Source organism: Bufo bufo, chromosome 2, assembly GCF_905171765.1.
Source record: "Bufo bufo chromosome 2, aBufBuf1.1, whole genome shotgun sequence".
Taxonomy (NCBI): Eukaryota; Metazoa; Chordata; class Amphibia; order Anura; family Bufonidae; genus Bufo; species Bufo bufo.
In genome coordinates, this window is record NC_053390.1 from 616,651,997 (window position 1) to 616,667,157 (window position 15,161).

The following is a 15,161-nucleotide window of genomic DNA, read 5'->3' on the forward strand; positions in this document are numbered from 1 at the left end:
CACAGTTTGCTGTCCGCATTTGCGGAGCGCGGCCCCGATCTTCGGGTCCCCATCTCCGCAAAAGATAGAACATGTCCTATTTTTGTCCGCAGCTTGCGGACAAGAATAGGCATTTCTATAGGGGTGCCGGGCGGGTATGTTGCGGGTCCGCAATTTGCGGGTCCGCAACACACCTCGGACGTGTGAATGGAGCCTTACCTGTATTTCTTTTGCCAACTATTTATCAAAAGTCTCACAGCACTTCATTAATTAGACTAGGCGTACTGGCATTACTCTGACCTCTAGTGGTTCTTTCTCAGTACGACAGGTTCATGTTCACTAAGACTGGTCTAATTAGTATGTAATTAGTGAGCTGAAATTAGGCACATATGTCCATGAAAGTGCGACTTTTTAGATAGAAGGTGGAACAACTCAACACTCAAAAGTGACAAAGAAAAGTACGCCAGCCCTGGAGTCGAGTAAAAATTAGGCAGTTTTTGCAACTAAATCAGGTGTAAAAAAAGGCGCACCTACCGTACATATATAGGTCGGAAAATAGGCAAGAAAGTTAGATAACTACAAAATTAAAATAGGCGAACGAGGCACAAATTACTTCGAAACAGGCGCAGCATTTTTATGTCTAAAAACAGGCGCAGACACTTTAGGGTCCATTCACACGTCCGCAAATGGGTCCGCATCCGTTCCGCAATTTTGTGGAACGGGTGCAAACCCATTTATTCTCTATGGGGACGGAATGGATGCGGACAGCACACAGTGTGCTGTCCGCATCCGCGTTTGCGGAGTGCGGCCCCGAACTTGGGGTCCGCAGCTTCGCAAAAGATAGAACATGTCCTATTCTTGTCCGCAGCTGCAGACAAGAATAGGCATTTCTATAGGGGTGCCGGGCGGGTGTGTTGCCGATCCGCAATTTGCGGGTCCGCAACACATCACGGACGTGTGAATTCAGCCTAAGTAACTGTGCCCCACTGACTGTGTGAATAAGGGTTAAAGAGGACCTTTCATGGGTCCAGACATTATGAAATACCTAGCAGGTTATGTAGGACATAGTGCAGGGATGTAATATTGCTTACTATTTTTTCTGGGCGCCGCTCCGTTCGCCCGCTGTGCCCCCCCTGCAGTTTTCCTGGCTGGTATGCTAATGATTACCATCGGTACAGGGAGGAGGAGACTTCCCTGTTTCACAATGGCCGTCTCATTCTCCCTGGCTGTAGCGCGGTCCAATCACAGCAGAGATCGTCACAGCAGGGAGAAGGTGAGTTCTTTTTTCTCTTTGTGATTGGACCGAGCTACAGCCAGGGCCAGCAGATAAACAGAGAAGAAAAGGCTGTGCTCATACCAGCGTTGCCATCTCTTCAAACAGCTGATTGGCAGGGGTACCAGGAGTCAGACCACCCGGTGTTCGTGTTTTGCGGATCCACAATTTACGGACCGCAAAACAAAACAGTTGCGGACGTGTGAATGGATAGAATAAGGGCTCATGCAGACGAGTGTGTGTGCCCCATGCCCGTATTGCTGGTCGTGCACTCCGTACTGCGGAGGAGGACCCATTGACTTGAACGGGTCTGCAATCCGCAAGATATATTGAAAGATAGGACATGTCCTATCTTTTGCGGAGCGCAGGCACAGATGGGAAGCCCACGGAAAAAACACCAGCACACCACAAAAGATAGGACATGTCCTATCTTTGAATATATCTTGCGGATTGCAGACCCGTTCAAGTCAATGGGTCGCTGTTTGCGGTCTGCATCGTGGGCACGCAGCCCTAGGGGCTCATGCTCACATCCGTATGGCCATGGTGCCCATATTGCGGACTGCAAACAGCCTTGAATGGGTCCACAATCCGCAAGATACGGAGCGGAGTTACGGTATCGGAAGCCGACAGAAGCACTACAAAGCACTTCCGTGGGATTTCGGTCCGAAAAATATGTTCTATTTTTTTGCAGTGCGGAACGTATCTTGCGGATTGCAGACCCATTCAAGTGAACAGGGCCGGATCTGCAAACGGCGCGCACTTGGCCGGTACCCGTGTACCACGCTCGTGTGTATGAGCCCTTTTAAAGCCTCTTGCACACAAATGTTTTCTTTTCCCGTTTCCGTTACGTTTTTCACGTTCTGTATACGGAACCATTCATTTCAATGGATCCGCAAGACAAAAAAAGGAAGGTACTCCGTGTGCCTTACGTTTCCATTCCGTTCAAAGATAGAACATGTCCTATTATTGTCCGCATAACGGACAAGGATAGTACTGTTCTATTAGGGGCCAGCTGTTCCATTCCGCAAAAAATGGAATGCACACGGACGTCATCCGTATTTTTTGCGGATCCGTTTTTTGCGGACCGCAAAATACTGAAAAAGGCCTCCTGCACACGGCCGTTTTTTCCCCCCGTTTACTGGCCGTTTTTTGCGTTCCGTATACCGTCCGTATACGGAACCATTTATTTCAATGGTTCCGCAAAAAAAAACTGAATGTACTCCGTATGCATTCCGTTTCCGTATTTCCGTTCCGTTTTAACATAGAACATGTACTATTATTGCCCGCAAATCACGGTCCGTGGCTCCATTCAAGTTAATGGGTCCGTATACGGAACCATTCATTTCAATGGGTCCGCAAAAAAAACGGAACACATACGGAAATGCATCCGTATGTCTTCCGTTTCCGTTCCGTTTTTTGCTGAACCATCTATTGAAAATGTTATGCCCAGCCCAATTTTATCTATGTAATTACTGTATACTGTATTTGCCATACGGAAAAACGGAAAGGAAAAACGGAACAGAAACGGAAACACAACGGAAAAAAAAACCCCGGAACAACGGATCCGTGAAAAACGGACCGCAAAACACTGAAAAAGCCATACGGTCGTGTGCAATAGGCCAAAGCCATACGGTCTGTAAAATGCGGACCACTGACGCATTAAAGTCAATGGGTCCGCAAAATACGGATGCAACACGGACGTCCTCTGTATTTTGCGGACTGTAGAATACGTAGTCCTATGTTGCGTGGAACCTCCCGTGGATCAGTGTACTGACGCCATGTTACCGGTATCCATACCCCTGATCCCCCCGGGCAGTCTCCACACATCACTGTCACCTGACAGCTGCACTGACAGCCTCTCGGCTTACACGTCTCACTGCGCCTGCGCACTTCCAGTCCTCCCCTCCAGCAATGGGCGGGGCGCGCGAGCGTGCGCAGAGTGGAAGTAAATAAACGCTGCCGTGCACGCGCCGCGAGCAGCTCAGAGGCGGCCGTGAGACGTCTTGCGTTTCTTTTCACGCCCTTTTTTAAAAAAAATTATTTTATATTTGCAGGTAGAGCGGGGCTGTTAGTCCTCGGAGGGGAGCCTGGGTTACGGGGGCTTGCTTCTGTATATGGACATTGGCAGTGTGGGGGCGGTGGCTGTGACAGCTGTGACCAGCGCGTGTTCACCTGGGGCCCCTAATAATCGCGCTGTGGGAGCCCTCCTCTCCTGCATACTGTGCTGGGTTTCTTCATTGCTACATGTCTTGTGTGCAGAGTGCAGAAAAAGTGCAAACCCAACTTGCTGACTAGTTAGGTGGGATCTGAGCCCCCTCCTCACCGTATTCCCCCATTGCCTCTCTGCATGTATTTGCCTAGCTATAGGTCCCAGCATAGCTCAGTCTACGCCCCATACGCCCACCCCTGAGAATGGCCTCAAAAGTGCACAAGCAGCTAATGGTCAAGTCCAACTGTGACCGCAAGGAAGATGGAGGTGGTGAGCGCCACAATCCCACGCCGCTGGCCTCGAGACCCCTGGAAGGAAGCAGTAACAAGGAGAACGACCTGCAGGGATCTCCTGGGCAGCCTTCAGAAGGCGGCACAAGTCTCCGACCTAAACCCAGTGAGGCCCCGGTGCCAACCTCTAATCCCTGGACCAAAAAGGCTAACGTGGCCCCTGCAAACAGCACCCTCGCGTTTGTTGGGCGTGAACATGCGGGTAAGAGATGTGTTTGTGGATTAAAAAGTGAATTTTAACAAAAAATGAAAACCTTTCCATAGTGTAGGTTATAAAAAAAAAAAGTTTGCGGTGTAATAAAATGACCAAAATGTATTGGAGCAACTGTACCAAGATGTTGCCCATCACGCCATAGAAGACAAAATACCAATTGACTACATATGCCATAATGTGACCGCACTGGTGGTGGCTACACCTCTGCTCCCCTGAGAATTCTCAGCCCTCTTCCTGACGAGCCACACTCGTGTCTATACCTGCCACACCAACCGTTGTGAAACTACAACTCCCAGCATGCACACTTGCTCTTCTGTTCCTGGAATTCCCAGAGAAAAGAATGGCGCATGCTGGGAGTTGTAGCTTTTTAATAGCTGGAATGACGGTGGTTGCGGACCTCTTGTCTACATGACTGTGTGTTTTGCGGTCTGCCAAACGCGGGTCAGCAAAATACACAGATGACGTCCATGTTGCATCCATTTTTTGCGTCTCCATTGTAACAATGCCTATTCTTGTCCGCAAAAACGTCTTAGTATCTTTTTTTTTGCGGAGATTCGGAACAGACATCCGGATGTGGACAGCACACGGTTTGCTGTTTTGCGTTATTTGTGAATCTCTTAAAATGAATAGATCCGCATCCTATCCGCCAAAAAATGCGGATCGGATGCGGACCAAAAATAGTCGTGTGAATAGGTCCTAATGGATGATCTTGAAGGAATTAGTGAGTGATTGGGTCACCGTGAAAATCTTGTGAAGACCCCAGAAAGGCAACCGGTCACCTTTCATATGGCTGATGCCCACGTCAGCATGCATGTTTGGCCAAAGCTGACCACGCACACGAGATGTGTACACGTATGTCTGTGGAAACAAGTGATCCAATGCGCCTCGTTCTTCAGGCGGCTTCCATGCAATTTAGATTATCGAATGATCCAGAAATCAGTGGGTTCGGTTAACCTTTTATCTAGCACATGTCCATGGGTCTTAAAGGGGTTCTCCAAGATTTTTTTTTTTTTTTTTTACTGATGACCTATTGGTCGGACCTCCATCGGTCAGCTGAGGATAGGTCATCAGTATTAAACACTCAGACGTGCATAGAGTCGTTTTTAAGCTTTGCAGAATTTGCAATTTCTTGGTCATATTTTAGTGAACCAAAGGGGTCATTTATGATCAGAAATGCAACTATATTTGGTGTATTTCTGACGCAGATTGTGACGCAAAGGTTTAGCTCACACCAGGTGGGTGTGTTGGGGAAGGGGACAGGCTGGCAGGCCATCTCATTCATCATTTCCTATGCCTGTTTTAGGCAAGGGGCCAGTGCCTCTACATAACTTCGGTGAATCCAGCGCAAGGTCTAAAACGCTGGTCTTAATAAATGACCCGCCAAGTTTTTATCGTAAGCATTAGACTTCTCCTAACGTTATACACTCTGTGAAGGTATCCCAGTAATGCCAGAGTGGGGGAAAGGAGGTTGGGTTTATTTGGTTTAATTTCACATCCACCATATTTGTATTTTTTGTTTTTTAGTCCAGAAGATAAATAGCCAGAAAAACAGGACCATTTTGTTTAGCTAGTAAGGGTGCTGCCCAGGGGTACACCTAGCCCACCGATGGTGAGCCTTTTAGAGACAGAGTGCCCAAATGCCAACCCAAAACACTTATTTATCACAAAGTGCCAACACGGCAATGTAACCTGAATACTACAGACCAGTTTAGTATCTTCCGTATACTTTATCATTTAGCTCTAATAGCCTGCCTGCATTCAGTGTGCTGTCTGTGCTGTTTATAGCGCGCCCTGCGCTGATGAATGGCGGTAAAAGTCTAAGGCCTCAGGCACATGGCCGTGGCCGTATTGCGACCCGCGTACAGCGGGTCCGCAATATACGGGCCCTGGCCTTGTGCACCCCGCATCACGGATGCAGACCCATTCACTTGAATGGGTCCGCAATCCGGGAAATGCGGTGTGGATTGGAAGCACTACAGAGTGCTTCCGTGGTGTCTCTGTCCGCACCTCCGAACCGTAAAAAAATGTTCTATATTTTTTTTTACAGTGCGGACGGATCACCGACTTATTCAAGTTGAATGGGTATCGATCCGTCCCTGCCGCTGCACAGATGTTGCCCATGCATTGGGGACCGCAAATTGTGGTCCCCAATGCACAGAATGGCCGCACAATGGCAGTGTGCATGAGGCCTAAGAGTGTGAGCTCCTGAAGGAGACCTTATTGGTGGCAGTGTTGAGGTATTACTGGGGAATAGTAATAATTTAGATAGATCAGGTTTTTGTATTGGCCGCCCAGCTACCCCCACACATCACATGAACTCCCGCGAGCGGGATTGTGACAATGGCACTGTCTAATCATGCGTGTTAGTACAATGGTTTTAATTATAACCTAATATCATGTGGTTTCAGGTTTGCAGTGTTCACCAAAAATTGTACGAGCTGGAAAACCTGTTTCTAAGAAGGTACGTTTTTCTTGTATGTAGAGTGGGTGGAGATTTTTTATTTTATTTTTATATATCAACTGTAGTATAAAACCTACCAGCATTTTGTGGACAATAACTGCATTGTGTGAAAACTTTGATATGACCAACGATGGACCCTTTACAGATGAAACACGACGTGTGACTAAGACCTTAATGATCGGCATGGGTCACGACGCTGAGACCCCCACCAATAGGAACCTACGACCTTTCAGAAGTTTTTACAAAGTGCAGTTACTTGTTGCTTCTAGTAGATCCAAAAATAAGCTCCACCTCTTTAAAAGCTTGTCTGAGGTGGTTTTACACATTTTCTTTGTGGAGGTCTTGCCGACTTTTGTGGTTTTTGCTGTATTATTTAGAGAGCTTTTAATAATAAAAACCTGCACCTCCAGATGTTAGCTGTTAGTCTATGGGACGTCTGAAACGCAGTACAGACACATTTTTTTTCACTTGCAGTGATCTGCATATAGCATGACGTTGCTTAATTGAAGGTATTTTTGTGTCCTAGGCATCCGTTGTTTTTAACCCTGCTTTAAAAAATTAGCTTTTCATTGCATTGCGTTTTTTGTTTTTTTTTATAGATGTTTAGAGGAGGTGACATCAAAGTGGGGATTAACATGACAAAAAATGCATATCATAAAACACATTATGGATGTATTTACGTTTTGACAGAGTCAAAATGGCATAAAAAAGTGCAGTTTTGCCACAAGTTGCTGAAGATTTTGATTTTAGGCTACACGCCACGTGCAGGTGAAGAACATTGAAATCATGAGCTCCACCTCTACAAGCTATGCATCCAAAAACCGCAGCAACTTGTGGTCAAACTTGAAAATCTCAGGCTACATGCACACGACCGTATGTGTTTTGCGGTCCGCATCCGTATGCCATCCATTTTTTTTTTTTTGTGGATCCATTGTAACAATGCCTAAGAGTACTTTCACACTTGCGGCAGAGGATTCCGGCAAGCAGTTTCGTCGCCGGATCCGGCAATTCGGACGCAAACAGATGCATTTGTCAGACGGATGCGTCTGACAAATGCATTGCAATACTGGATCCGGTTTCATACGGAAAAACGGGTCCGGTATTTATTTTTTTTTCACAGATTTAAAGGTCTGTGCATGTGCGGACGTCAATGCGGAAATGTTAATGCCGGATCCAGCACTAATACATTTCAATGAAAATTAATGCCGGATCCGGCATTCTGGGAAGTGTTCAGTATTTTTGGCCGGAGAGAAAACTGCGGTATTTTCTCCAGCCAAAAAACGTAAGAGGGAGTGAACTGAAGACATCGTGATGCATACTGAATGGAATGCTCTCCATTCAGAATGCATTGGGATAAAACTGATCAGTGACGGAACTCAATACCGGAAAAGAAAAACGCTAGTGTGAAAGCACCCTAAAACGGACAAGAATAGGACATGTTCTATTTTGTTTTTGCGGGGCTACGGAACGGACATACTAATGCGGACAGCACTTTGAAATGAATGGGTCCGCATCCTATCCGCAAAAAAAATGGAACGGACACGGAAACAAAAAACATCTGTGTGCATGTAGCTGCGATTCTAAGTTCTTCTATACAAAACATCTATGTACAATTCATTTGGGTAACATTTTAAGGATCACGGACCCATTTAAGTTGCCCATGCGGTCGCCAATGCATGGAACGGATGCCCAACGTTTGTGTGCAAGAGGTCTCACTCTGTGTTTTTATTCCTTGTTAGGCTAGTGACTTCAGTGATATCACAAACTGGCCAACACCCAGTGAAACTGCCAGCCATGGGGTAAGTATTGAATTATGGTCTGCAAAGTTTTTTGCTACTACGACTTTTCCAAAGGACTTCCCTTTCTTCTAACTTCAGTTTCTGACACTCTAGGTAGAATGTGGCACTCGTGTCCTGCTATTCGGGTGCTCTACCTGAGGGGTCCCAACCTTGTAGAAAACAATTAATAAAATAAACGTATGCACTCCTTGAGATACGTTTGAAGTATTGTGCTGTCTTTTTTACATAGAATCCGTCTGTGATAATACTGATATATACATACACTGCCACCAAGAAAAAAAAAAGATTCTCAATGGAGTTAAGGTCTGGACTCTGTGGTGGCCAATCCATGTGTGAAAATGATGTCTCATGCTCCCTGAACCACTCTTTCACAATTTGAGCCCTATGAATCCTGAATCATTGCCATCTTGGAATATGCCCGTGCCATCAGGGAAGAACAAATCCATTGATGGAATAACTTGGTCATTCAGTATGTTCAGGTAGTCAGCTGACCTCATTCTTGGAGCACATACTGTTGCTGAACCTAGACCTGACCAACTGCAGCAATCCCAGATCATAGCACTGCCCCCACAGGCTTGTACAGTAGGCACTAGGCATGATGGGTGCATCACTTCATCTGCCTCTCTTCTTACCGTGATGTGCCCATCACTCTGGAACAGGGTAAATCTGGACTCCTCAGACCACATGACCTTCTTCCATGGCTCCAGAGTCCTCCCTAGCAAATTGAAGCCTTTTTTCTGGTTTGCCTCACTGGTTAGTGACCGTTGTTCAGTTTTCCGTGTTTTTCTGCGGACCCATTGACTTTCAATGGGTCCGTTGAAAAATCGGAAAATGCACCGTTTGTCGTCCGTGTTTCCAGTCCGTCAAAAAAATATGACCTGTCCTATTTTTGTGACGGAAAACGGTTCGCGAACCCATTCAAGTCAATGGGTCCGTGAAAAAACACGGAGGCACACAAGATTGTTATCCACGTCCTTGATCCGTGTCCGTTTTTTTCCCTATCATTTTCAAGGCAAACTTGACTTAGATTATTTTTACATATTTCTTGTCTGGTGATCCTCCAAAAATCAAAGAAGACACACGAAAAAAACAACTGACACGGATCACGGAACAACGGAACCCCGTTTTGCGGACCGTGAAAAAATACTGTCGTGTGCATGAGGCCTTAAACATAGCCCTGAGTTCTACTGTTTTTCTTCGATTTGATTTCGCCAAACGTTTTAAGTGATCGCTGATCACGATCATTCAGGATTTTTTCCTGCCACATTTTTTCCTCGATACGATGGGTCCCCACTATCCTTCCAGTTTTTAATAATGTGTTGGACAGTTCTTAACCCAATTTTAGTAGTTTCTGCAATCTCATTAGACGTTTTCTCTGCTTGATTTATGCCAATGATTTGACCCTTCTCAAACAGACTAACATCTTTTCCACGACCACGAGATCTGTCTTTTGACATGGTTGTTTAACCGCCTCCGGCGCCACAGGCGCGCGCGTTCACAGGATCGGAAGGTAAGCGAGTGGATCTCCAGCCTGCCAGCGGCGATCGTTCGCTGGCAGGCTGGAGATGCGATTTTTTTTAACCCCTAACAGGTATATTAGACGCTGTTTTGATAACAGCGTCTAATATACCTGCTACCTGGTCCTCTGGTGGTCCCTTTTGCTTGGATCAACCACCAGAGGACACAGGCAGCTCAGTAATAAGTAGCACCAAACACCACTACACTACACCCCCCCCCCCCCCTGTCACTTATTAACCCCTGATCACCCCATATAGACTCCCTGATCACCCTCCTGTCATTGATCACCCCCTTGTAAGGCTCCATTCAGACGTCCGTATGTTTTTTACGGATACATGGATCGGATCCGCAAAACACATACGGACGTCTGAATGGAGCCTTACAGGGGGGTGATCAATGACAGGGGGGTGATCACCCCATATAGACTCCCTGATCACCCCCCTATAAGGCTCCATTCAGACATTTTTTTTTGGCCCAAGTTAGCGGAAATTGTTTTTTTTTTTTTTTTTTTCTTACAAAGTCTCATATTCCACTAACTTGTGTCAAAAAATAAAATCTCACATGAACTCACCATACCCCTCACGGAATCCAAATGCGTAAATTTTTTTAGACATTTATATTCCAGACTTCTTCTCACGCTTTAGGGCCCCTAAAATGCCAGGGCAGTATAAATACCCCACAAGTGACCCCATTTCGGAAAGAAGACACCCCAAGGTATTCCGTGAGGGGCATATTGAGTCCATGAAAGATTGAAATTTTTGTCCCAAGTTAGCGGAAAGGGAGACTTTGTGAGAAAAAACTAAAAAAAATCAATTTCCGCTAACTTGTGCCAAAAAATAAAAGATTCTATGAACTCGCCATGCCCCTCATTGAATACCTTGGGGTGTCTTCTTTCCAAAATGGGGTCACGTGGGGTATTTATACTGCCCTGGCATTTTAGGGGCCCTAAAGCGTGAGAAGAAGTCTGGGATCCAAATGTCTAAAAATGCCCTCATAAAAGGAATTTGGGCCCCTTTGCGCATCTAGGCTGCAAAAGTGTCACACATGTGGTATCGCCGTACTCAGGAGAAGTTGGGCAATGTGTTTTGGGATGTCATTTTACATATACCCATGCTGGGTGAGAGAAATATCTTGGTCAAATGCCAACTTTGTATAAAAAAAATGGGAAAAGTTGTCTTTTGCCGAGATATTTCTCTCACCCAGCATGGGTATATGTAAAATGACACCCCAAAACACATTGCCCAACTTCTCCTGAGTACGGCGATACCACATGTGTGACACTTTTTTGCAGCCTAGGTGGGCAAAGGGGCCCACATTCCAAAGAGCACCTTTAGGATTTCACAGGTCATTTTTTTACACATTTTGATTTCAAAATACTTCCCACACATTAGGGCCCCTAATTTGCCAGGGCAGTATAACTACCCCACAAGTGACCCCATTTTGGAAAGAAGACACCCCAAGGTATTCCATGAGGGGCATGGCGAGTTCCTAGAATTTTTTATTTTTTGTCACAACTTGTCCCTAACTTGTGACAAAAAATAAAAAGTTCTATGAACTCACTATGCCCATCAGCGAATACCTTAGGGTGTCTACTTTCCAAAATGGGGTCATTTGTGGTGTTTTTACTGTCTGGGCATTGTAGAACCTCAGGAAACATGACAGGTGCTCAGAAAGTCAGAGCTGCTTCAAAAAGCGGAAATTCACATTTTTGTACCATAGTTTGTAAGCGCTATGGCCCCTTTCACACGGGCGAGTATTCCGCGCGGATACGATGCGTGAGGTGAACGCATTGCACCCGCACTGACTACCGACCCATTCATTTCTATGGGGCTGTTCAGATGAGCGGTGATTTTCACGCATCACTTATGCGTTGCGTGAAAATTGCAGCATGCTCAATATTCTGCGTTTTTCACGCAACGCAGGCCCCATAGAAGTGAATGGGGTTGCGTGAAAATCGTAAGCATCCGCAAGCAAGTGCGGATGCGGTGCGATTTTCACGCATGGTTGCTAGGTGACAGTCTATTCACTGTATTATTTTCCCTTATAACATGGTTATAATGGAAAATAATAGCATTCTGAATACAGAATGCTTAGTAGGTGATCAATTGAGGGTTAAAAAAAATAAAAAAATTAACTCCCCTTCTCTTGTTCGCGTAGCTCCCGGTCTCTTCTTTACTTCTCAAAAGATGAACTATCGGCTAGGACCTGTGGTGACGTCAGATCACATGCTCCAATCACATGGTCCATCACCACGGTGATGTACCATGTGATTGGAGCATGTGATCTGACGTCACCAAAGGTCCTTTAGCCCACAGCTCATCATTAAAGAAGTAAAGAAGAGACCGCGAACAAGAGAAGGTGAGTTAATTTATTTTTATTTTTTTAACCCTCAATTGATCACCTACTATGCATTCTGTATTCAGAATGCTATTATTTTCCCTTTATAACCATGTTATAAGGGAAAATAATAACATCTACAGAACACCTAACCCAAGCCCGAACTTCTGTGAAGAAGTTCGGGTTTGGGTACCAAACATGCGTGATTTTTCTCACGTGAGTGCAAAACGCATTACAATGTCTTGCACTCGCGCGGAAAAATCGCGGGTGTTCCCGCAACGCACCCGCACATTATCCCGCAACGCCCGTGTGAAAGAGGCCTATAACTTTTACCCAAACCATTTTTTTTTTTATCAAAGACATGTAGAACAATAAATTTAGAGAAAAATTTATATATGGATGTCGTTTTTTTTTGCAAAATTTTACAACTGAAAGTGAAAAATGTCATTTCTTTGCAAAAAAATCGTTAAATTTCGATTAATAACAAAAAAAGTAAAAATGTCAGCAGCAATGAAATACCACCAAATGAAAGCTCTATTAGTGAGAAGAACAGGAGGTAAAATTCATTTGGGTGGTAAGTTGCATGACCGAGCAATAAACGGTGAAAGTAGTGTAGGTCAGAAGTGTAAAAAATGGCCTGGTCATTAAGGGGGTTTAAGCTAGGGGAGCTGAGGTGGTTAAATAAAAAACCAACACAATACTTCAAACGAGTGCCTAAGTTTATTTTATTTATTGTGTTCAGTTTCTGAAACAGCAGGACTTCTGACCAGATGTTACTTTGTTATATTTTCCTCTTCTAGTGTGAACACTTGGCCTCAAACCAGCAAAACATATTGGCTAAAAAGACTGAGGCCAAAGATAACAAAAACAGCATGGAAAATTGTGATGTGGACGTCCAAACTGCTGCTACTAGGAAAAAAGGTATTCAGCATAGTCGTGGTGGTCATCATAAACTGAATATTAAAGGGGTTGGCCACTTTCTGGCTACTATTGACAAATGTGTAGGTAAGATGACTATATTTTTCCACATTTCATAAAGTATACCCTCTTGTTTCCCAAGTCTTTTGTGCTGTCCACAGTGAGGACCTGTACATAAAATGGCTGCTGATGGAGGGTCATGTGACCAGGCAAATCACTCGGCCTCCAGCACTCTCCACAGTGCTAGTGCACATGGAAGGTGCAGAGTATTTTAATGGAGGAGACCTCACTTGGAGGTGATTTGTCTGGTCAGTGGCCATTTTATGGACAGGACCTATATGTGGACAGAACAAAACACTTGGCCAACAAGGTGACATACTGTATGAAATATAGAAAACGGCACAGAATATCAACAAAGGCTAGATTAGTAAGTGCCATACAATCATCTTACATATACATTGGTCAACATTAACCAGAAAGTGGCCAACCCTTTTAATGATTTGTATGTTTATTGCACGAATATGATTGTCGTACTGATTATAAGCTTTTTTACCTTTCCTTCTATTTTACCTGCAGTTTTCAAACAAAAATGGGTACCGCTATGCTTGGAGGAAGAATCAGAAAATCAGAGCTCTCACTTGGAGTCACCAATTCAACCTGAATCGAGTAAAAAGCCAAAACGAGGACATTATAATAACGGTATAATATCTATGTGTACAAGCTCCAGATTGGTTTATTGAGCCACACTGGCCATTCCTGGTGACAAGGTGCACCTCTGGTTATTGGTGGTCTTGTGATGAAACAGAAAGTAGTACTGATATCACCCTAAGATTTGTAATTCCGCTCAATTGAACAAGTTGCCTTTTAATTGAATGGCACTTAGGGCTAATACTTGTCACATGGGCTCCAGTGTGTTATGCTTATTAATGGTTAACATCCACACACACACACACACACACACACACACACACAAAAAAACTCTACAAAATAAAAACGGTATGTCAGCTCATACTACTGAGCGTTTTGTGAACAAACACGCTTGGTATGCTGTAGATAAAGTTAAAATGAAAAAGAAATGTAAGAGTTGTAAAAATAAGATCAGTCTGCTAGATGGTCTTGTTTTGAGCAGATGACAGACAACTGACCGTCAGACAGAAGTTGTATTTGTTGTGGTCAGTCGTAACCTGAAGTCTGTGGTACAGTCGGTAATATCTATCTTTCTTCTCTCTACTGCCCTCGGCATTTTCTCTGACTGTACCAGTCTGTATTACAGATATATCATTATTTATGTTCTATATCCTAGAATGTGTATCTCTGCATAGCAGTAGAATGCCCTGCTCATCTAGGGACCTCACAAGCGGAGTTATACGTTCATGTGCAGATTTTCTCTATAGCAGTGCTTTTTTGTGTTTACTTACTGTGAGGTTGGTAATCCATTATCCTGTCTTTTACCTTCCTATGTCATCTCTATGCAGGTTGGCAACAAGAAACAAAAAGTGACCAGGAGGAAGTCCTGAGCACCAAAAGTGAAACCAGCATTATAAGAGAGAGCTTTAGAGGCAGAGGAAGAGGACGAGGCAGGGGTAATGTTTACAGTATGCTTGGCATAAATTCATGTAGATTCACATCAGGTTTAGTACATGATCATTTAGGCCTTCTGCACACGAACGGATCCGCAATACACGGGCACCGTTCCATGTGCATTACGCATCACGGATGCGGACACATTCACTTCAATGAGTCCGCAAATCTGGAGGTGCGGAATGGAACCCTATGGGAACCCTACAGAGTGCTTCCGTGGGGTTTCGTCCCGTACTTCCGTTCCGCATAAAGATATAACATGTCCTATCTTTTTGCGGAACGGCCGGATCGCGGACCCATTAAAGTGAATGGGTCCGCGATCTGCTGTGGCTGCCCCACGGAGGGTGTTCGTGCATTGCAGCCTGCTATTTGTGGGCCGCAGCACGACCACGGGGCGCACACGTTCGTGTGCAGGAGGCCTTCTGTTGATATGACCCATATCCATCAGGCTCAAAGCCTAATCGTTAGAGATGAGTGAATTTTATATTTTGAAATTCTTTCACGCTTCGTTTACTGGTAAAAGGTGAATAACGTTATGGATTCCGTTACCACGGACCGTAACGCAATTCTATGATTGAATGC

General features: G+C 44.8%; 1 protein-coding gene across 1 annotated transcript in view; it reads left to right on the plus strand.

Annotated features, from left to right (window-relative positions):
- The first annotated feature begins 3,210 nt into the window (after positions 1–3,210).
- Positions 3,211–15,161, plus strand: part of LARP1B (La ribonucleoprotein 1B) — a 109,621-nt gene continuing 97,670 nt past the window's right edge. Inside the window, exons 1-6 of the mRNA XM_040418437.1 lie at positions 3,211–3,953; positions 6,374–6,426; positions 8,166–8,225; positions 12,881–13,001; positions 13,575–13,697; positions 14,474–14,581. Coding sequence (XP_040274371.1) covers positions 3,665–3,953; positions 6,374–6,426; positions 8,166–8,225; positions 12,881–13,001; positions 13,575–13,697; positions 14,474–14,581 — 754 coding nt within the window. The 5' untranslated portion in view covers positions 3,211–3,664. The remainder of the gene's footprint in view (positions 3,954–6,373; positions 6,427–8,165; positions 8,226–12,880; positions 13,002–13,574; positions 13,698–14,473; positions 14,582–15,161) is intronic.